The 25,284-nt window shown below is 27.9% G+C and overlaps 1 protein-coding gene across 1 annotated transcript in view; it reads right to left on the bottom strand.

Annotated features, from left to right (window-relative positions):
* Positions 1 to 7,546: 7,546 nt before the first annotated feature.
* The window catches only part of LOC129972923 (melanoma-associated antigen F1-like), a 48,364-nt gene continuing 30,626 nt past the window's right edge, over positions 7,547 to 25,284 (bottom strand). The window contains exons 8-16 of the mRNA XM_056087242.1: positions 25,042 to 25,074; positions 24,724 to 24,756; positions 24,577 to 24,640; positions 21,017 to 21,099; positions 16,990 to 17,090; positions 14,968 to 15,050; positions 12,859 to 12,901; positions 11,115 to 11,298; positions 7,547 to 8,365 (exon numbers count right to left, since the gene is read on the bottom strand). Coding sequence (XP_055943217.1) covers positions 8,270 to 8,365; positions 11,115 to 11,298; positions 12,859 to 12,901; positions 14,968 to 15,050; positions 16,990 to 17,090; positions 21,017 to 21,099; positions 24,577 to 24,640; positions 24,724 to 24,756; positions 25,042 to 25,074 — 720 coding nt within the window. The 3' untranslated portion in view covers positions 7,547 to 8,269. The remainder of the gene's footprint in view (positions 8,366 to 11,114; positions 11,299 to 12,858; positions 12,902 to 14,967; positions 15,051 to 16,989; positions 17,091 to 21,016; positions 21,100 to 24,576; positions 24,641 to 24,723; positions 24,757 to 25,041; positions 25,075 to 25,284) is intronic.

The raw sequence follows: 25,284 nt of genomic DNA, 5'->3' as shown, positions 1-25,284 counted from the left end.
CGAGCATTCCAAAGAAACAGATAAGCATGAGATAATGCAGGTGGTAATGCACATTTGAGATGGATTTATTTAGATAAAAAAAAGTTATTAAACGTGTTTTTAATTTTCAATTTAATTTAATTCATGTATTTATTTTTACCGGAATCTTCATTTTAAATTTTTGGTCAAGAATGAATTTATTAATTTGTATAAGAATTATTTTTTGTTGCTCTAATTAGGGCTACTGATCAGAATGCGTAAGATAACTTTCATCTATATTTATAAAAGAAAGTAATTATGTGTGTGTGCGGAGTCCAGACAGATCTATAGTACATTCAGTTATGAAAGTTAGCATACTGATATCTGTATTAATGACTTAATAATCACAAATCCTGAATTTTAAAATTTAATTCAGAAATTTTTTGTTTAATATCTTGAGTTGCTTTGGATTATTTTTCTCACGTATTTGTCAATGGTATTGTTGCTAACTATCGTAGAAAAAAATCGATGCACTTTTACAAGAGTACAAGCTATTGTCATTCGAAAGAAATTTATTTTGCACAAGTTAATGCATTTTGAGAAATTTTTGAAAAATAATCGCATTTTCTAAAAAACTCTAAGAATTAAAAGTAATATTCATGGATACGATATTCTGATTCAATCATCATTTTCAAATTTTTCAGATTATTATTCAAAGATTTCTCTCTAATTTCAAATAAGAGATATCTAAATATTTTTTTAACGCTGATTTTTATTTCAATAATTTTTTCTTTGATGAATTCAAAGATTTTCAACACTGATCCATAGCAGAAAACACAGGTCAGTAGGGTGAAGCTTTATTCTTTTGCTGATTTGGCAAAGAGCCAAGTCAGGAAATGAAGAAAATTATTTTGATATAATTGAAATTCTAATAATGTCGTTTAAAACAACGTCTTTCCGAATATTTTCATTTAATTATGTCGATTTTTATCGTCTGTTCATTAGACAATAACTGTGTCAGAAAAAAAAATAGCAAAATCTCTCTATATGTATACATGGAGGTTATAATTGAAGTGGCCCTATTCAGACTCCTCTAGAACCCGTTCTGCCTATCGAAATATAATGAAATGGTATACACGTTACATGGACCATGGGGAAAAGATCTCTGCAATGAAAAAAATAGTTCAAATTTTGACCACGAGATGGTACTTTTTAAAAGTTCCTTATTAGTCAAACCTATAAAGGAACTCGCAATCAGAACCCGAAAATAATTCTGCGTGCCTTTGTCATTGTTAATCATGCTTTAACGACAGCAATAGCTTAGCTGCACTGCGTGAATATCTTTGTAAAGGAATTACGAAAAGGGCCCATGTCGAAGAATGGTTTGGTTATGAAATTTGAAGAGGCTGGAGACTTGAGTATGCTGATAAAAAAGAGGGCGGAAACCGGTTGAGATTGAAACTATCGAAGTTGCTAATGCTATGATTGCCTCCAGTTCTATCTATTCTTTAGCAAGTGCTCGATTGGTATCATGTAAGTTGGCGAATCCGTGGTCGACAATATGAAAAATTCTCGATCCATTTTAAAATGGTATCCGTATAATATCTACGTAGTGCATATGCTAAAAACTTAAGACCTACAAATACTCTATGAATTTGCTAGCTGGTTTTTGTCGAGAATGGAAGATAATGACGCGTGGCTTTGGCAAATTTTATGACCAGTAAGGCGCACTTTTCTTTAGATGGAGCTGCGAATAATCAAAATGGCTGTATATAAGATACTCCACCTTTTAATGTCCTGCACCAACAACACTGTATTCTGATTACGTGACTGCATTGTGTGGCTTTACTGCTGATTTTATCCTCGAACCGTTCTTCTTTATAACTCTGAAGCCTCAAGGTCTTAAAACATGCTCTGTCATGAGTGCATGGTAAAGTGAATTTCTTCGATAGCAGGTCATCCTGCATTGCAGGAACGGCAATATGGAACATCCCACATTGGACGTCAAGTCAAAGAATGCTTCGTGCTAACTTTGGGAAAATCATGTAATATCCAGATGCCTGCCTTCTCTTTCACCCGACTTAAATCGCTGTGATTTCTGGTTGTAGGGATTCCTAAAAGACAGTGTTTACGGAGGAGGAATTAGGACTTATACCCGAGCTGAAAGACAGCATTACACGACATGTTCCGTCGAGAGTTCCTGAATCCCTCGAGAGTTTCTTCGTGCTACCATTGAGAATACGTAATTGATGTCAATGGAGCACATGTTGAGCACATTCTGTAACTGAATAAATTATAATGATTCTGACAGATATTTTGTCCTTCTTTAGGAACCAAAATTCCCCATGAGGTTCAAATTTTTAGCTATTATATATATATATAACAGAAATCTTTTCCCCATGGTCCATATAATGTATAAACCAAGTTTCATCAAAATCCGAAAGATAGAATGGTTTCTAGAGGGATCTGAATAGGGTCACTTTAATTATATTCCCCCATTATGTACACTCTTCGTTTCTATAGTTCATTTAACAGTGGTTTTAGTTTCGCTTACATCCAACATGTCGCGAGCAACACTGAATGACGATATAATATTTCCAATTAGTCTTTTACCTTTTCTACTACTAATACTAATAATAATAAAGCGAATGTATTGGGGCTCTATAGGCAGGTTCGTTTGTCCTACGCTACAAATCTGGCATGCTTATATCTTGGAAAGTGGAAATATGCACATCAGAGCAATTATTTATTATTTTAATTTAGTAAAAGTTGAATTTTGCCATTTTTCAGCGATAACATCCGAAAATACTATTACACAAAAATAAATTTTATGACCATTTCAAAATTTAAAAAATTGTCTTTTTAATGGTACCTATTTAAATAATCATATAAATTTTTGGGACATTTTTTTTTGGTTAGTTTACAAAATAAATTACATGATTTTTTTGAAAATCAAACCATTTTCATTATCTCATCGAGCAATTAATTGCATAACTTTCTGCCCGTGTTAAAAGATAAAAAAGAAAGATTCTGTTCAGTATTTGTGTAATTTGTAAGATGAATAAAAAAAGCGAAATTACTGTTACGAATCTGTGATGTTGCTTCCCAGCATAATTGGTTCCAGAGCTTGGCGACTTTGGCGCCAAAATAGATTATACCCGAAACATCGAGAATTTCCCCTATCCGTCCAGTAGGAGCCAAGATACGCCTCGGACGTTCCTGATTGGTTGAGAGGCTTCTAGCCCCGCCTCCTGAGACCAATAAAAGGAGGCATCCGCAGCTGCCAGAGTAGTCGTTGTCGGAATCGACGGTGAAGAAGGAATCTTCCAGAGATTAGCAGAGCAGTGACGGAGTCAAGCTAGTGCTGAACTACGCTGTGCGCTGCTATCTGCAGTAGAGTCTTGTTGTATGCTGCATGTCTCGGCTGAAGATAATCGTCTTCTATGCTGTATATAGTTGTCGTCTTTGTGCTGTCCTGTGTATCTTCGTGTAAATAAACGTCGTTGTTTTATTTTCTACTGCTGATTGAGTGTTCTCCACACCATATAACTCCCACTATCCAAACGAATCCCGGAAAGTTCATAACATTATAATTAAAGCAACATTTAAAAAATAGATAAATTAGACAATTAAGTTTGTAATAGCGCTATGATATCACGACTGGTTTCTATTAAAAAGGTTCATATACAAAATGAACAAAACATATGCAAGATTATTAAAATGGCATAACTTAAATACCTATGAATCTGTTGCTTAAAAATTTTTTGTTGACAGAATCATGGATAAGAAGTCAAAGAGATTTAATTGAAATTACATACAACCTAAAACAATGGCATAGCGTCTGGTCACCACAGGCGGTTAATTAGAAATAAGAAAATTTATCATTGAAACAAAATTCACTAACGAATTGTTATATGACAAATTAATCGATGTCACTGACTTGTTGCATGTCCAAAAGAAATTGAAATCGCATCTATAATAAGTAAAATGTCTCTGAATAATATATATATATGATTTTTTTAATACTTTTTATCCGTATATATTTGAGTTTCTTTACTTGATTAAATATATTATGCGCACTTTATCTAAAACATTTTTAAGTACGAGATTAACGAAATGCATGTTTGTTTAATATTTTTCTAATCTATAAAATTTTCACACAAGCAACTGTGCAAATTTCTCATTTAAGTTATAATAAATCAAAATTTTGCAAGTTCGGCAAAATTTTCGAAACAATGTAAAATTTGTTTTACCATTTTTGTGATACTACTCGATAAGCCTTTAAGATCAAAGAATCACTCGTATTTATGCTTACAACCACCCATGCTTATTATGAAATTATAATTTCTAATATTAAAAAAGTCCATCTGCTTGTTAGAATATTACAATCTAGATCGTTTGACTTAGAATTACCAATTTTTGGTATAAGTATACTTTGGAGATAGAATAGGCAACTCGAACATATTAGAAAATGTAAGTAAAATTTTAATTAATTAAAAAATTATCGAAATTCCGAAGTATTTTTTTAATGAGAACTTCTGAAAATATTACAATATAAAAATAATGTTTATATCTTAAAATTCTGAAAATTATCTTTTCAATTATAAAAGTTTAGTATGTAATTTTAATAAATTTTTAAATATAATTTTCGTTTTTTGTTGAAAATTAATTCAATAAAAGATTCGTCAAGTTTCTAAAACATTTGTTCTTTTTTCTGTCGAATAAGACCACTATATATCAGATAATATTTTTAATCAGGGGTTTTATTTTATACTTAAGCTATGAAAAGACAGGTAATGAGTTTGTAACATCAGAATGTTAGGTTTTCTTTCTGTTTCTGTTTTAAGCATCAAGTAATTTCAAGATTAAATATGTCATGTGCATTTCTTAAGAGTACATGAATTATTTAGAAAATTTTTATAACTGATAGATATTTTTAACTGTGTAAAAATTATTGTCACCTCTTCTTATTTTAAAAATACTTAATTATAAATTTGTTATCTAAAAATGCGATATAATTAGATTAAATACGTAATTTTTAATCACAAAATAAATAAAATTTTTGTAATAACAATTTGAATCATGTTATTTTAATGGCTAAACAGTTTTAAATATAAATCTGATATATTTTTTCACCAATAATGTTGCCTTTTTAAATATGTTGTATTAGCTAGAACCCACGCGTTGCTGAAATAATTTTGGAAATATCGTTTGAAATAGTTATCTTGTTTAATTAGGAATGATAGAAAGGATGATATTTATTTTCTTGTCGACAATGAACATATTCATTGAAATTGAATTATATATAAAGGAAAACTATAAATAATATTTATTTATTTCTATTTTATTATTCAAGTGCTTCAGGGTAGACAATATTTTTTATATTTCCGTCTTCAGCAAAAACAAATAAATTTCTTGGCTGTCCGACTCGAGAGTATCCAACACAGAATTGGCTTTGTGAAAATCATGAATTTTTTAGTTTCAATTCGCACTTGAAGTGATTGTTTACGCCTTATTGATGAGCATTGAAAATGCAAGTCGAATCGAGAAATGTAATCATTTGAAATGAAAAGGCACGTCGGTGGAAATACGTAGAATTAGCACATCTTCTTTATTTGACTTTCCGTTAAGAATAATAATTGAATATCCTGCCGTCTGTTGGTCTATTGATTTTGATGCGCGTGATCGGTTAGCACATAGTCTTCTGATTCTTGCCGCATGTTGATCTTCAGATTCTGAAGCACGTGAATTTGCAATTTGTAAATGATCTGCTTCATTGTTTGTTTATCGTTCCTCGTTTATTTAAGAAGTTTGAATTCGCCTATTTCTACATGTTGCGCTGGTAGATCTACTAAGTGATGGAACGGTTGGAAGACATATTTTTTGACATAGAAATTAACATAATACACGCTTGTATAAACCGAAATATCGTTTGTTGATTCACAGAATGAATAAAAAAAATCGTTGTTTGCAATGAAAAATTTCCATTATATGCAACTTACCTTAATCGGCATCAATAATAATTCTATTTTGTATGTGTGAGATTAAAGTCTAAATAATATGTGCGGTCCGTCGCAGCCAAAATATCGCGCCCGTTGAGAGACAATATCTTGTGTAGATAACTATTCATGAACAGGGGAAAAAAAAACTGCACTTGCACTAAATCTTTTCGATTTCATTTCACTCACATTGATTGGCATCGATGACAACTTCATTTTGTTTGATATATATGCGATTAACTCCTAACGACATGCACCATTTGCCGATTCTCAATTTTAAAATAATGTAGAATAATAGAAAAGTATGAAACGATTTGGCTGCAAATTTTATTGTGTTCAAAATAAATGCTAATAACTGTATTATACCTATAACCTTCACGCAAGTACAAGCAATAAGTTGCTAAGTTTTTATCGCAATCGGATGAACAGTACGGCAGCGCATAAAATTCGAACAAATGAACACTTTTATATATTAGTTTTTTTCCCTGTGCATGTTATTAAGATTTCGATAGTAGCTACGATTTTTTATTTTATTTTTTAGATTTATATATTTTATAAGATCGTGATTTTGATTAATTTCAAGATTAAAGTATCTGCAGCAATTAATTTGTAATGCAGCTTAGCTACACAAAGGGAAATTATCTAAATTCATTTTCAAATGATAATCTTAATTAAATATCATATTTTAAAGAAATCATTCAGCTTAAAATAAATAATGTAAGAACCTAAATCATTAATTAGCTGCAAAATGTGCAGAGTATTTTCAATTTGCTCATGCATCAAAATTTAATTCATATATAATTCCATTTAATTTCTAATTATTTGCAACAATTAGTGTTTTCTTGTGTATCAAAAATGAAACAAGTTTAATTCTAAATTATGGGTAACATCAAGATATTAATGCCAATTTGTGGAATGCAAGTCCAAAAGTAGTTTATAAATTATTACTTGGGCTTATAACGATTTTGACCTTAGTGCCTCTTGGCATAAAGATTCAAGGAAAGAGAGAATTATGTGAATTGTAAATTTTTTAAAGGGAGGGGACATGTTTTAATATTTACCCTGGGTGCCATTTTATGCAGGTATACCTCTGCATGTAAGGGATGTTAAAGTTAGCATTGCAATTATTCATTACAAGCAATATAAAATACTTGTGTCAAGTTTATATCTGCAACATGCTGATAAATTACATCTTCAATCATTTGAATAGCATTAAAAGGAATTTACAGCTAAAGAATAATAATAATAAAATGCATAATCATATTCCATGAAAATTCTTTTAAATTTTTTTCTTTTAATAAAAATTCAATATTTTATTATATTTTTTACTAATTTAAAAAGAATCATAAAAATTACATAAAACTCCAGAATTATATAAAAATGCAAAAATTTTGTGTATGTAATGAAATATACGAAATTTCATTTAATAGAAATTAAAAAAATATTTATTTTTTTAATTAGTTGATGTTTGGGATTAAATCTTTTCATAGACAACATTTTTAATGTACATGAAATATATACAAATATTATAATGTACACAAAAGAAATATAATGTATTTTTGTATAAAATTTTATAATGTACAAAATCCTTTTGAAGATTCACATATTAAAATAAAAGAATTTTTTTTAAAAAGTAGCAATAGATTAGTTCAAAGATTTCATCTTCACAAAGGAGTATCTATAAATTTCACAAATTATTTTCTCAATTACAAATGAAAGAAAATTGCACAAAATTTAAATTGATATAATTGAAAAGGTAAAATTTCTCAATTTTATGATGGTGTAAATTTTTTCAGATTAACTTCCTCCTAAGTTTTTGTGAAATAAACACAAAATAATGATCTATGGAAGCAGCTGCTATCGATAAACATGTTCATTTCTTGCCCTCCATTTCAACAATTGACTTATGATAGATTTTTATGCACCTTAAAATCAATACGTTGAAACAAATGAAAATGAAGCATAAAGATATGTATTAAAATTAAACAGAAACTAAAAAATAATGAGAGTTGATCAATTTTTGTAATTAGTAAAATGAACAAAAATGCAAAGGAAAAAAAAAAAAAAAAAAGGATAATTATGCAATAATTTCAACAAATCACACATATCTAATTGCCTTATATTTCTTATCAAAAACCTCAAAGTTATTTACACTTCCTTAGTAGTAAAAGGTTTTATCTATATTTGTATAATGAATGATAATAAATTATGAAGCAATTTTTAGTTAACAAATGGATTTAAATGTGAAATATGTTTTAAGAAATATATATAAACACACAAGAATCACAGATCAATCATTGATGGAAAGTCAGCTATTCTGCTTCCATTTCTGCATCAATATCTTTAAATTTTCCTTTGGCATCCTTGTATTGCAGTATCCACTCTTCAGGTTTTGTATCGGGCATAATCTAGAATGAGAACAATGATACCTGCATTTATTTCCTAAATCAATAAAAATGTATAGCTTAGTAGAACTGTTGCATTAATTACAATTTTTGAAGCTGTATGTTCAACTACATAGATCGACACATATTTTGATGCTAGACTTTTAAACTAATTTTATGCATATTTAATATACTGGAAAGAGATGGAATTAATTTTTAGCTACCAGGCCTTATAAAATTTGGCAGTAAGGTTACTTAAGTTAATACGTTAAGCTTAGGGTAAAAGTGTTAAAAACTATTTTCATCATTAAATTATGCAAAAGAATTTAACCAAGTGGACCTTCTCTTCCCCCCTCCCCACATTCTTGAATCAACTTGATTTACACAATTAATCTTTTTATGATTCATTCCAGCATTATTTTGTTATTATATGATTATCATAGTATCTATCCTCTGTTGTTTATGGGTCCTGGAGAAATCCTTACTTTCATTTGTTTACAATGAATATTTATAATTAATAATTTACTAATATTGCCAAGAATTACAGAAAAATTATTTAAATGGCTGTGGTAGTAATGAAGATACTCATGCTGTGCGTCCACCAAAAGAACACTTCCAGACAAATGTCTATGCTTACGGCGGTCATTATAGAAACAGGTTACTGTAAGGAAGACTTTGTTTGCATAGGAAGAAATTCATTCAAGTTTCTTACATTCGCACGTTTAGTGCTAAATTAGTGATATTTGCTATTATAGCATTTAATTTTGAAAAAAAAAAAAAAAATCAAAAAACTTACTAAGTTGAAAATTATTTGAATACTCGGAATATTGAAAATATCTTATATTCCTGCCATATGTATACAAAGAACAATGTAAATCAAATAGAAAAATAATTATTTGTATGCCTAACAATTGCACAAGAAGAAAAAGAAGGAAAAAAAAAAAAAAAAAAAGATTAAGAAATCTGAAGTAGAATCATGCATGGCAAAAAATTAATCGTCTTCATTTCATTTGTTTTAAATTTATGTAAGTATTTAATATCAAATTCTCTGGAGCAAATGGGAGATAATCTGCCTAATTTTACATAAAAACAATAAAATAATTAATCATAATTATTTCATAATTTCCAAAAAAACTTCAAAACTTTTTTTCACAGACTGTCATTTTAAATAATAGGGTGATGAGTCAACTTTTCTTTTCAATGTATATCATCAATAAAGAGTAGTATAGCAAAAAAAATCCAGAAATTTCTGCATTCATTTTATTATTTGGGGTTGAAAATTCTTCATGCCCAATATCACTTCAAATTGACGTCATGAAAAGAAATAATTCCCAGACTTCTGTCTGATTCCTCCTATTTGAAATGGATATTCCCTACAGAAACCTGTTTTTATAATGCCTGTCGTACACATAGACATTTGTCTTGTGGTGATCATACAGTACTAGATCCAAATTTCCAAAACTATTCATTTAATTTCTTCAACCTTGCTTAAGAAAGGAAAATTTTTAGCTTTCTACTTTTCTTTCATGTTACACTTTCTTGGTAATTTTCTTTCCAAATGTAAAATTTATAAAAATATATATTACTGAATATGCTTTATTGTGTGTTAACTGTTTTGGTAAAGATTTCAGCATGTGTTATTAAAAGTTGCTAATGTATATTAAAAGTTTTACGTTGATGCTTATAAGTATGTATTAATTTAACAGCAATCAGTAAAAGTTATTCAAGTAAAAAAAGAAAATTTATCTCTTTGTCAGATCAAAATATTTAATAAGATAACTACGAAATTTGAAAAGATTCATTTTCCAACTGTAAATGAATCAGGTGGAAAAGAATTTTTTTAAAAAAAACTCTCATAAATGGAATGCAACAAATGTGAATTAGAGAGCTGTAAAAATATAGATGACATACATTTTTGATAGATTATCTATTACTTAAAGAAAAATAATATTCAAATATATTGAAATTTAAAATTGTCCATTAAAAGTTTAAGAATAAAAGCATTAAGATAAATCTTTAACTTTATAGCACATTTCTTTATATAACAACATAAATTTCTTCTTGCATTTATTTAAATTTCTTACACTAATGCTTCATTTTTCATTTGAGCTCCAAAGAAGAAAAAAAAATTGTTTTTACTGATAGGGTTGCAGTGCATTTCTGCCCCACAAATAGCAGCACAATTAAAAAAAAAAGACTTCATATCATATACTCTTGCAGGGAGCAATGAAGGGATAACTTTATATAAAATTTTATTTTGTGGCATGAAAACTTTTGAATGCTTCTTTTTATTTTGACAAAAAATTGTGTAATTTCAATCTCGAATGGTGAAAGACTGCAGATACAATCATTTGTCTTGTTTATATATTGATTCAGTTATTATTATTATGAACCTAAAAATTTATTATGGGATGCAATTAATTCTAATATTACATTAGTATTAGATCAATTTCAGAATTTCCAAGAACCTTTTCTTTTTGTCTGTTGTTGAAAACTACAGAAGAATGGTAATAAATTTAATACAATTAAGTTGTAATTCACTATACTTTGAATATATTAATAAATTTATACAGAATAGTCTATAAAAAGATATAAGCAACACAGGAAAAAAAGGGGAGGGTTAGTAATCTGCCACCCAAAATTAAATTGCAAAGATGATTTTGCACATGAAAATGCTTTACAGTCTTATTATTATTATGTGTAAGAAAGATAAAATATTTTTTTTTTCTCTCTGAATTCTAAAAAAAAGTATAAAATGTGTATGAGAACTTACCTTGCAAACAAATTCTTCCAAAATATCTTCTTTCAAAACCTCTTTATGAGCTCGTTCTCCCCAAGTTAATTCAAATAGTGGTGGATCTTTTGATAATTGACGACGCACTAAATACATCTGTTTTACTAAAGTGCCAGTAATAAATTTTTGAACATCTCCAAAAATAGGATGGGGTTTTCGGGACCTAAAGGGGCATTTAAAAATATTAAAGAAATTTTATAAACTATACATTAAGTTCAAATATAAATAATTCAAATGACAAAAATGAAAATCAATTATATAGCTACTTTATTATTTCTCTTATTTTTGTTTGTTTTTGAAACATTTTTATATCAAAAATCTGATAGAAATATATATCCAGTCATTTATCTATCATGTCCTGCAATAATAATCTGAGTGTGAAAAATCAACCATTATATTATAGAAATATAAATAGGAAGTAAAAGCAATTAGTGCTATAAACTTATCAGCTCAAAATAAATTACTCACTGAAGTATGTAAGAATTGTGTAAGTGCTTAGTGAGCATAGCAAATTGAGAACTATATAAAGAAAAAGTGAAGACTGAAATAAGTCTTAGAAATATTACAATACAAATAAAAAATAGTTATATATCTTGCTAGAGTATTGCAACATTATCTCAAAAAATGTATACTTATTTAGTAACTAACCTCTTCTGATAACCACTTGGTTCACTGAAATCAATAATGAATATAAATCACTATTGATTATATAATAATAAATTTCAATATAATAAATGTTTTTAATTAATTATGTAATTTGGTCTTAATGGCTTCTCCAGGAAAATAATTTTACACTTAAGATTTTGATAAATATTTTATACATACAATCAGACCTCAATTTAACGAATTCAACAGGATGGAAAATTTTATTCATTAAATTAGGGTTATTCCTAATATTGAAGTTCAAAAATAAAAAAAAATTCAGTTAATTACCTTATGGAGCAACCCTATTAAGCAATTGCACAAAAATATCCATAATTAGAAATTGTACATTTTTTGGAGCTAATCCTTAACAAATAAGGTACGACATTTTTGTGTGGCTTAATGTATATTTCTCACCTACTTTATTTTCATATGAACACAAGTGAAAATATTTCCGCTAAATCACTGAATGCATTAAAGGACAAATCTGATAGCAACAAGTTTAAATGCCCATAAAAATTCAGCTTTAAATGATTGTTCTTAAACTAAAAAGGTCGAAATAGGTTTATTTTCTGACATTAAATCTAACGTTTTCGGATGTAACATTAGACACTAAGTTCAGTGTCAATGATAACTCTTTTGAGCTGGCACAGAGTCATTTATGTTATGTCTGATTATGTTATATGTTTACAGCAATTTTAAAAAGCATTAAGAACATAAATCATGAGCATGTTGGGATTGGAATGTTCATGTTGGGTGTCGGACTCCAATCACAATACTTTATTACAAAAATAAATTTATTTTTGTAGCATTAAAATTCAACAACACATTTTCATCCTAAGAACCGAGCCGAGCCTGACCACGTGCCGACGATTAGAGTGACGAGAGTATAGTGTGAATTCGTTTTCGATTAAGATCACGTCTGGATCACTAATGTGGCGGTTTGTGATGAGCGAGGATAGAACCTGGGACCTTGTGGTTCGCAGCCCAGTAACATGACCACAATACAAAAGCAATTGTTCGGGTAGCATAACTGTTAACTGGCTTATAAGCTTTCACCACAAGAATAAAATGTACATACTTGATTTCTATTCCAAGAGGTTCTAAGGCTTTCCACAACTCATCTAGAAAAAAAAATTTAGATTAAAAAATTATTATTTATTTATTTTTAATACATTAATGTCATATTCTCTTTAGAAGCAATTTCAAAACAACTAGAATTTTCAAAATATTTTGAATAATTTTCACAGAATTATATTTCACAGAAGATTGTTCTTTTAGGTATTTGACTTTAATTCTTTTATTACAAAAACTTTTTTAAAATATTTTTATCAGTTTCTCATGAGAAAATATTAAAAGTGCTTACATTATTTTCCACAATTTGCTTTTATTTTATATTTTTCTAAATACCCATGCAGAAAAAACTGTCATTACTGATCATTTCTGATCATTGAAGTTTCGAAAAAACTGGTATTACTACTCTACTTAGAAAAAAATTAAAATTAATATACAAATGCATTCGCTTTCTTTTATATGCTGTATTTTCAATAAATGAGGCAAAACGATTTTCATTTTACCAAAACAATTTCAAGCTAATTTTCTTGGATCAATATAACATAACATCTAAATATTTTGAAACTAAATGGCAGTTTTTCTGAAATATTTTAACGTGTTTAAAATAAGTGTTTGGTACTGTAATTTTAAATCAAAAATATACTTTACAGAAATATTAAGTATTTTAAAATTTTGTCTGCAGTGAGTTTAAGACAGACAAGAACTGATTTGTTCTGACAACTAAAATTTTGATACTTCATAAACACTAATCATGATTCCCTAAGATCCTTTTTTCGCAACAATAAATGTCAGAATTACATTTAGGATCAATTAAAAACTTCCTTCAAACAAGGAAAGGCATAAGGTTTGCCAGATTGATAAAGAGTTAAAAATGATATTATAATTTGGTCAAAGAAAGAAAAGAAGAAGAAAAATTATTTTCGAACAAGTCAAATTATCTTTAAACAAGCTGTAATAAATCTCATGTCATATGATTTGAAACCAAATTTTGGAAATTACTCCTTTTCAGTCTGATCATAACTTTTTACATCATCCCAAATTTCTAAAGTTCTAACTTGCATGTTATCCAGCCATCTATAGAGGAAAAAATTGAATGGCTTTTTTTTTAGAAGGAACTTTAGTATAGTCTTTTTTTCATGTACCAGGAAACCTTTACATAAACAATACAGAATTGTAAATACTATCCAAATTTCACATAGTTGCTCTATTTCCTAGTTTAAACACATCATTTAAAAACCACAGCTGCATACATTTAGCAATTCAGTATGGGACTCATCTTTGATTTGTTCTTGTATCGTGTGGAAGACTTTCCATTTAACTACTAATTACCCCAATGAAATCTGTATCATTTCCTAATATCTTTTGTGTGTGTGTGGCATTATTAAATGCTTTTGAAGCATCTTTTGCTGTGGATTGACCCATAAAAAGTGAGGTTAAATACCTTATTTGAACTTTTAGGGCATTTTACTTCCATCCTCTCTCTAACATGTTCATTTGTTTGCTTTGTACAGGCTTGTTTAATGTTTTTTTAGTTAATAAAGGATATTTTCAACATTCCATAGCGAATTATAGTGTAGTAAAATATGGATTAATTCCAAATGAACTATTTTACAATTCATTTAGCAAACTTTTTGATATGAAAGATCATCAAAATATTGTTTATCATTATATTTAAATATAGTTTTGTTTACTCTTAGATTTACAAATACAGTTATACTTCCAATATTAATTAGATTTTATTCTATTAACAGAAGTAAAGACTATTTAATATTATATAATGCTTCATTTTTCAAATATACTTAATATATAATTGCAAAAACATCTTTATACATAGTATTATTTAATGTTACACCAATGTTTTAAGAAAGTGAAAATACATTTTAAAACAACAAAAATAAGAAGGGAAAAAAAAAAAGGTTAATTTTTATGGTTTCAGTATGCATATACAGAAATATACACTTGAAAAGAATTTATAAGATTAAAATCCAAAAAGCAGATAAATGAGAATGAAATCTCATTGGCTTTTAATTAATCTGGTATTTTCAATTATAATCTTATATATTTAAGCCAATTTTTGAATTTAAATAAATCATTAATAATTTAAACTGAATTTTACCTTCCATGATAGAATTTTCATTCATGAAAATTAAGGTAAGTATATGGAATGTAAGTCCTTGTATCTGCCTCTCCATGCGAGAACTGGAAATAATAGAACACTTTAAAAATGGAGTTGTGAATTTAGTGAATAATTATTTTATTCAAAATTAAGCTCAGAATGTGAAAGATTTAACATCATTAATTGAAATGAATTATGACCTGCAATTAAGGCAACAAAGCTATTCACTGTAACTGATTAAATTGTTTTATAAAAATTGAATCTTTTTATTAACATTCCTCTAGTCTGATGAATCATATACATATAAGGAAAAGGTGCATATAAAAGGGAAAAAAAAAGGTGCATATTAGCAAAGCCTATTTAGACACAAAGTAACACATCAAAATACCCAATACAAAAAGTAAAATTCTCTAGCAATCTTCTTAAAATCACCATTTAAAAAATATTTTTTAAAGTGAAAACAAAGGTTACATAAGGATTTAAAAAAAACTGAAGCTGTATTATGTTTTAAAATTAAACATATTATTACTTAACTGAAATATTCTAAGATGAATCAAAAATATTAGAATACTCTAAGACAACAATAGTATATACTAAATATTAGCTTAAATATGTATAAAATTAAACAGCAAACTTATATTGATGATAAATGATTTCAAAATTCTTTTGCAGGACTTTAGCATTATCTCAATTCAATTCACAATGACTAAAAAAATATACCAATCTATATATATCCATTGATTTGTTTCAAAACTGAACAAGCCGATAAACATCATTTAGGAAACTTATTTAAAAGTACTTAAGTATTAGTATATCTCTTTCTTATTTCAAAAAATTAACTTTTTAATTTCTACAATGTGTATCATATATTTCATTCTTGTGAATCAAAACAAAGAGTATCATTTCTAACTTGAGATTTTTCAAGAAATTTCATTTTTCTTCTTACATAATAAAAGCAAATCTACATAAATAATTCTATAGTAGATTAGTTCATTTTTCCTGGGAAAAGTATATTAAGAATAAAGTATTTCATTTAAAATTTGCTCAATACTGAAATGCTTAGTATAATAACTCTTTAATAAATAATCATTCCACAAATTACTTACTCTAAATGTAAAAAACATATAATATGATTCTTCAGCACAAAAGTTGTTTATAAAGAGTTATCTATATAAATATAATCTGCACTATAAAAATCCACAACTACAACACTAAAATCTGACAATTTGAAACTCAGCACAAAAAGTGCATATTTATTTATTGGATATTTCATACAGTGACCAATCACACAAGAACAATAGATATCATGATATTCACTCTGCAGCAGCAAATTTCAGTTCTCTAAACCTACATTTAAAAAAAAAAAAAAAAAAATCCCACCATGCAATAAAAAGATTCATTGAATAATAACTAATCTTTTTCCTATGCCAAATAGTCAACAAACTATAGCTGAGTTTTTAAACTTTTAAGAAGCATTTATTTCATTCTGGTTTCAGTGATTAAGATAGTAGCCAATAATACAATCTGATGAGCAAACAATTATTGCAATACTAAAAGTGATTTATTTGAACATTTATTATATCACAGTAACTTTATTATGAATATAACTTATTTTTTATATGAACTTTTAAACACAGTGTTTATCTATCATTTTTTAAGTTTTGCTTTAAATAAGCAATCTTGTACAGTATCTATTGCAATTTTAAATCAAGAGTAACTATGATATCACTTGATTTATTTTAATTGATAATAATAAATAATTTAAACAGAAAATTTATACACAATTCGTATGCAGAAAAAAAATTAATGAATTACACAATATGTAAATTAAGATTACATGAAAGAAGGAATCCCCCCCACCCCAATTTGACAGTGATTTTTACTTTTTCAAATGCATTGTATATTAATTAGTTTATCAATTCCAGATTCATGTCAATCTTATAAACTGTCTTAGGTTAAAATAAATCAACTCACATCTAAGAAACAATCAAGCAGCATGAAGTAAAAATAAATAAATCTTACTATTCAGCGTATTCCTGAACATCATATTGATGGCACAAATTATTTACAAGTAAATATTCATTTTTATTGCTTTTAAGCTCCATAAGTTCAAATCCGAAAATCTGGAAAGAAGAAAAGATACATTAAATTTTAAAAACAAATTACAAAGTTTCTCTTATTCAAATTAAAATTAGATTTTTTTTTCCCACAATGTAAAAAAATAATGTCTGGTTTGGTTTCAATATACAAATTTTTTAAAAAATGGAAATTTTTCAGGAGACAATAGGAATTATTTAAAATGTTCATTAAGAATATGAATCTCATAACTGATTTAGAGGCTTTAAAATAATATTCCTTGATTTCTTATTGTCCCACATCTGAAATATACAAAAAGAAAGTATTGTAATTGTCAAAAAATTGCAACGATTCTCCACATTTCAGACTTCATCAAGTTCAAAAAACACATTTTTGGAATTAGGTCTATTTGTGAATGGAATAACTAAGAAAAATTTTGACCTAAATGAAGAAGCAAAAGAATTTCACAAATGATAAAAGACTATCATGCTAAATACAGGAATTTATTAAAGTGTAAAAGAAGAAAATATTCAGATAAGTTTGATTCCAACCTCACAGAATTTAGAGAAGAAACTAGACATTTATCTGATATTGCTGACTTGTATTAAAAAAAAAAAATGCCAGCTACGGAATAAAATGTTTTGAACAATCAATGCTCTAACAGGAAAATGGTTATAGGTAATATTGATATTGTTACTACAAGTGCTTTGAGGAAGAAAGAAGCAAGAAAGAGTAAAGAACTACAGAGAAAAGTTAAGTTTAATCAAGAACAGACACAAAATATTAGTGCATCAGAAATGATTACTGGCGACAATGACAACACTGAAGAACATCAGTGTTCTTTATAAAAAAGGGCAAACCAACCAAATCCATCAAATGAATTAGAAGAGATAAAACTACCAGGTGCCTGTGTGGTTTAATATTAAGTTACCTTTCACGTACTTATCGTTTCAAACGTTTTTTTAATCTTATCTCATATTCATGGTATCTCTCCAATAATCTCAAGAATGTTATAGACCAGATTATTCAAAGAAATGGGTACTTTGCTGCTTCAGAAAATATTTCGCCCATGTTAAGTGATGAATAAAAAATTCAAAGAGAACTTAGTTTACGACACGTTTTAAAGGCAAGAACAGAAAGTAAAGACAGAGCCAGGAAGTATAAAGTTTTAAAGATAAACGATGCAAATGATTAGATTAACGTGATCTCATGGTTTGAAAATGAATTAACTGAAGCCCCCCCTCCCCCGCTAAAGCATGTTTCCAATGACTCTCTCAAAGATTTTATACAGAAGGCATCTAAAGCTGAACCAAATATTAAAGGGGACTTGGTTATCGACTTTCCACGGTTTCCTTGTCACATGCATGCAGTGGAAGGAGCTGTGAAACTGGTTGCCAAATTGGCTCAAAATGTCTGTGGTGCAATTGCAAGAGAACAATACATAAGAGCAAAAATTGATTCACATGTGAATATGCCAAAATTTGATTTAAAAAAAAAACAGTTTAATGTGGCAATGATTTAGAAACAAAGATTTTGCAGCTGAAACATTTGTAATCATTAATTACATAAGAATGTAAAATTTGACAAAAATACTTTTTTTTTATTGTTATACTTTCTAATTAATATTTTTTTCCCAATTGTAATAATTATATATGTATTTAAAATCCTTTTTTGTAACATTATATGAATGAAAAATTCATAAAAATATTTTATCAAAGTTTACAATTTTTCATTTTTTATTTTATTTATTTATTTATTTTTTTACAAATGTTAAGCTCTTTACAGCACATCAAGATATTGTTGCATTGCAACCAGAATTTTTAAAAATTCTTTTTGAACCTAAAAGCTAACTTTTCTTCACTAATACTAAACTAAAATCTAGAAATATTTTTTAAAGGTCCTGCAGCGGCCAAACAGGCGATAAATGACTGTTTGTTTCGCCAGTTGGCGATAAGCATCAATCATGCCTTTGGAGATGAACTTTGCTCTCCAACGGATACGGAGTGACTCACTTCCTGCCTTCACGAGATGGCTTAGAACTTCTGCCTCGTGCTGGTAGATGGAATTACGGCCAATGTATCATGATATATATTTGTTAATTTAATTTCTAATTAAAATATATTATTTAAATGGCTGGCAGTTTTTATTAAGTAAAAATGTTTAATACTTTAATTTAAAGTAAATTTGGCAATGCGTGTTAAACCACGCACCAAAGTCCTTTATAAAAATTTCCATTTTTTTTAAAAAACAAATTTCATGCTTTTTGCGGCAACTAACTTTTTAAAAATTGTTTTTGAAACTAAAGGCAACTTTTCTGCACTATTACCAAACTAAAATCTAAGAAAAATTTGTAAAGGCCCATTTTAAAAATTTCCATTTTTTCAAATTTTTTATTAATTTCAAGCTTTTTGTGGCAACTCAAGATAATGTAATACTGCAACAATTTTTTTTAAAATTATTTTTGAACCTAAAAGGCAACTTTTCCACACTATTACCAAACTAAAATCTTTACAAAACACCTTAAGGCCATTTTTGTTCCACCTTAGTAGACAGTCTCTCATGTAGAGTATTAAAGCAAAATAATTTTGGTCAATAAACAGAAAACCCTTCAGTTTGGCAGAGAAGGTTGGACCTTGACTATATTTTCCAGAAAATTTATACAATTTAGATTTTGTTTTTGTTGTTTGCCTTTTTCAACATATTTACCACATTCTTTACAATTTCCATTACAAAATAAACATAATCAAATAGACATACTTTGAGTACTCTTTCAACAGCAGTTGCATTCTCTATCCACCTAGTTTTTACCAAAATTTTCAGGGGGATTTTACATTCCCTGAAAATTTTGTCTATCTCATAATTCTGCTTCTCTCTCATTAAAATCTTTGAATAAATGGCATGCACTAAATGAAAGGGCAGTGCCGGGGTAGCTTGGTTGGTAGGGCTTAGATTCGTGTCCCTTGGGTTGCGAGTTCGAACCCTGCCGGCCGAAGACCCTCCATGTGCGTGGTGGCTGGCGCACGTATAAAACTGTCGTGGCCACAAAGTCCTCCATGTCAAGAGTAATACCACTGGGGGTACTGGATCAGGGGTGATCGTTCTCTGATTCAGGTCTAAATTACAATCTGTGGATGAATTAATGAAGTTTGCCCCGTAAAAAGGGTTGTGACATCTGTGTAGCTATGTCGTATGTTTGACCCTAGATGGCGCTACTGAAAAAACAAGAGACGCACCCTTGGCTTAAAATCACTGACTTCTTAAGTCAGTGTGCTTGTCTATAACAAGTGCTATTAGAAACAACAACTAAATGAAAGTTGTTTAATATCTCATGTTGATATCATTTTGAATCTACCAAACTATATATTGACAACATGTAGGCTGCAGTTACTTCCATTTAATAAAAAATACTTAACCTGTTAATTATATTTTTTCTTTCAATAAGTAAAACTTTCCATTTTAGATGGGTCAATTAATAAGATCGGTAAAATGTTTCTCCAATTCAATTTTTTCAGACAATTTAAAATATCTTCGCTGCAGAATGAACACATGAAAATAGAAGACACATAGAGGTTTCGACCTTCCTTTTCATTCTTTTTTCATTTCAAAATTAGGATGTATAAATCCATTTGTACATTTGAAAAAAATTTCAGAATGCTTTTTCAAATAATAAGACTATACATCTTAAGATCAACCAAACACAATAATGTATTGAGAAATGTTAACAAAATTAAGGAAGAGCATTTAATTTTAAAGTATCCATTTAAGGTTTCACAGAATAGAAGGATAGGGGGGGGGGTCAATGTACTATTGTTTATTATATTACAACCAAAGTCTATATCCAATTAAAAATTACAATTACATTCCTGAAAAGAATATAGATAAGAGAAAAATTAGTTTTCACTCTTTAACATCTAAAGGGTGAAAAGAATTTGTAAGAATTACTTAAACAGAGACATAAGAATTTTATGCTGACCTTTTGAAGACAGGAAGCAGCCTTTTTTAATATTTCAGGAAACAGATGAGTATTTCGTCCATCAAACACATGGTGTATGATATCTGAAAAAGTATAAATTTTTGTATTAGCCAAGGGAGTAAATTACATTTAAATAATAACAAAGTATTATTAATTTTTTAATTATTGATGGAAAAAATTGTAAATTTTTATGGTGAAACTGGATAACAGTTTTCTTTTTTCCAAGTCCCTGAAAGACTTTAAGTTTCTTCTAAAAATTATCAATTTTTTTATCCCTCACTCATTAACAATAAACCAATCTACCTTATTTGAAATAGTAAAAAAGTGCGAGTAATATTATTTTGATAATGATTGAAGACCCAAAATGTAGGACCATAATGTGAGTGTGATCCTATATAGCAAGTTATATGGCATATGTACTTAATTTACAGGTAGAAAAAAAATGCACCAATATATATATATATATATATATATATATATATATATATATATATATATATATATATATATATATATATATAGCAACTTTGCTTAGTGAGCATAATTCATTCCTAATTCTTACTTATTATGCGAAACACTCATTAAGTAAAACACTTTTTCCACAGGAATCTATGCAAAATAGGATAATGCATTCCATTCTGAAAAAATACTCAAATTTATAGTGCTACGTAATTTATTATTTATAATGTACCTTTTTAGTATAAGAAAGTTGTCTAAAGACTTTTGCCTATAATTATGCCTTAAAATTTGTTGGAAATAAGATGCAGCATTACTGTCTGATTGGGGTGATACTCCTCAAAGAAATTTCTCAAAAATGTTAAACAGTTCCGATGATTTCAACATCTTCCTTATTTTCCTGGAAGTTTGTTCCTCTGTCAATTATATTCTTTCTACTTCTAACCAAATCCCAACATTGTCATTTTGCTGCAAAGCAAAACAACAGCTCCAAGAGCCCTTCGACAGTTATGTTTTCCCACAAGCTTATCAATGCCATTGCTATCTATTTTTAGCTCAATAATCTTTGCCAGTAACATAATTATATCAATTAAAGTTTCACAAATATTTGAAATATTCAAACTGTCAGGAATTCAATTTTCAAACCCACAGGAATTGCATTCAACAATGTTTTCAGAACAAGTTTCTTACATGTAGAAACAAGGACATGCAGCATGCCCATCCTGCATGTGACATCCCAAAATCTCGTCATTCATTTAGAGAACTCATTTGTTTAAGAAGTATATTTTTTTTCACACATTGTGTTGATTGTTTCATGAATTCTAACATTATGGGAGGTGCCCGTTAAGCAATACGTGACTGCATTATTTCTAATGCCCTAAAAAAAATTCCAATTCCAAGTGATATGATATACATTATAAAAAAATCTTTACCGAAAATCTAAAATCATTTAAAATATTTTTTTACAGGGAAAACAACTGCTCAAATTATCATTTTTTATGTCTTGAAATAGATAAATATTCTTCAGTATTAAAAATATTAACCTTAGCTTTATAATTAATTTAATATCCAATTAGAAAATATCAATATAAGAACTGTGAGAGCATTCAAAAAGTAATTCATTTTTATAAATTATGCAAAAATCCAAATCACATGAAAAATTCTGAGAAATATCGTTTAACATTTTTAAAGTGAATGAGCTATTTATTCCATTCAAATGTATTTTAATAACAAACAAAGTGTTACATTTGAAGGGATTCTATTTAGTGTAATTAGATATTAGTAAAAAAAATCAATTAGATTTTTTCATCAAACAAATTCAAATTTTGTTCAACCATTTTAAGTAACAATAATTTTGAAAATGTTGTTCTTGTTCAAGAATAACAATCGAAATTTTTGTAAAAATCATTAAGAATTTTTCATTTTACTATTTAAAAAAATCACTTATGACTACTAGACATATATGTTCAAGCCATTTATTAATGAGTACTCCATAAAGTTTTTTAAAAAATGGGTAAGGATAAAAGTAATATTTTTAATTGCTTTTAAATTCATAATGAATTGAATACATATTTTGCCAGCATATCGTTAAAAAGTCCTAAAACTTTTGTACAAAAAATTACTTGAATTTAAAACACAAAAATCCACTAATAGTGACTAAATATTGAAACATAATTTGCAATGATCTACAAATAATCATAAGTAGAAATGCCGTGTATGACAACAGCTGAGATTAATGTTAAAAACTAGCTTACATGGTTTTACATGAATATATAAAATTGTCTCTAAAGATAAACGATTTTTCCCCAATATACATAAGAAAAAAAAGACGAAAAAAGAGTTTAATTCGTGTAAAAGGTATATTTTAACCATACTATCAGTATTTCTAAATTAAAATATTTTTCTCTGTACCCTGAATTTATCACAAATCCACTGAGTATTGAAAGATGAAACACAACAAAGAAAATATAGTCATATAATTGGACAAACCTAACATGATTCTATAACATGATAAAATACCCCTCCCCTCGTGTCAGAAGAAGAAAAAAAAAAGTGTCTAAAATATAACAAGCACTTTTAAGACTCTTATATAAAGATTGTTAAAAATAAGCAGTTCATAAATATTTATAATGACGCTAAATATTCTGCACTCATATTCAAACTGTACTTGTACTTTTTATCTAATACAGCTGTAACAAATTCTTTTCCAGCCAGAATGAAACAGGTTATTCAGTGAGCAACTATTCTCATACTTGCACCAAGACTGGAAGCCGATACTGATACAAATATAATTCCAAATTGAGATTTCACTATTTTCGAAGAGTATCTGTTTGATACAGTATAGGCTAACTCCAGAAAGTTTCTCTAATTTGAATTTCTAAAAAAAGCAGCATCTTGAATTACACATTCCCTTCAAGTTTAAAACCATAATGGCTTCAACATTAAGGTTGAAAGAATGTATGAAAAATATATATTAAAAAATTGTATTATTATACAAAGGAATATAAAATAAGGCAGCCATGTTTTGCAGTATCAAATCGGTGAATCTTTATGAATCTGTAATATGACTTGAAATTGAGAGAAAAAGTAATTGAATGTTTTCTTTGGAGAGTTGATCACTAGGAAGTATTTTCAGAGTGCTTTGCACTCTTGTTGTCATTATAAATCCTGTCTTTGTCTTTTGATTGTGTTTTGTTACCTGTGTTTTTGTGCTTTCTTGTCAAAGCATTGATATCAGTAATCGAATTTTCTAGATTTTCTACCATATACTCACTGGATAGATTGTACTCTAACAATAATACCATGACTCAGTTTTTAAATAAGTACTAAAAGAAAGAAAATTTTGAACAAATTTTGATTTTCAGATTCAATTTTATTTTTTTTTTCACAGATAATTTCAAATGAAGTATTAAATGAGGATTTAAGTGCAATGCAGGAATAGCTAAATTGCAGCTTAATCATTTTTTTATTTATTTTTCTCATAAAGCTTTGGCTAGTATAAACAATTAAAAATTTAGTTCATTCTTATTTCAAAAATGCAAAACTAACGGAGATCAGAATTCATTAAATTAAAAGTAAGCGTTAAAAAATAAAATTAATATTACCTCGCTTTCTTATTGCTTTTTTACTTCGATCTGCAACCAATATGTAGAAAACACATTGATTAACCTAAAAAATAAAAAAGATATTAAATTTTCATCCTGAATTCAATATAAATTTAAATGATATATAAAATTTAGAAATACACTTACAAGATTGCTTGGATCCACTGATGAATTTTCACTCTGCAGTAAAAAATTTTAAAAATGCAAAAATTCAATCGACATTTTCTTTTAAAATTTACAAAAATAAGCATGATTTTTACATTTAAATTGTTCTTGTATTTTAAGCATAATTCATATCTGATTTTTTTAACAAAAAAAAAAAAACTATTTGAAAAATTGCTTGAAAACTTATGTAACATGAAGGAAAATTTTAGAAACAGTTAATAAATATTATCAGCCCACAATGTTATTTTTCATATGTATATTGCAGAAGAATCCAATTTTTAATTGCAATTTGCTACTTACTCTTACTGTCTTCTTTATTGAAGTTTCCTCAGCCTAAACAAAAAATATAGAAATGTTATTTATACAAATTTATAAGATTTTTAATAATAAAAAAAATAATAACTTAGACAGTATGATATTATATGATTAACATAGAAGTTTAAAAAAAATATTTTTCATTATCAAGAGGGAGAAAAAAACCATGAAAAAAAAATGTTTTAAAAAAATGTAGGAAAAAAAAAAAAAGAAGCAATGAGAATGAAT

Source organism: Argiope bruennichi, chromosome 6 (assembly GCF_947563725.1).
Source record: "Argiope bruennichi chromosome 6, qqArgBrue1.1, whole genome shotgun sequence".
Classification (NCBI taxonomy): domain Eukaryota; kingdom Metazoa; phylum Arthropoda; class Arachnida; order Araneae; family Araneidae; genus Argiope; species Argiope bruennichi.
The sequence above is the reverse complement of the archived record's forward strand: the minus strand, read 5'-3'. Positions and strand labels throughout refer to the sequence as shown.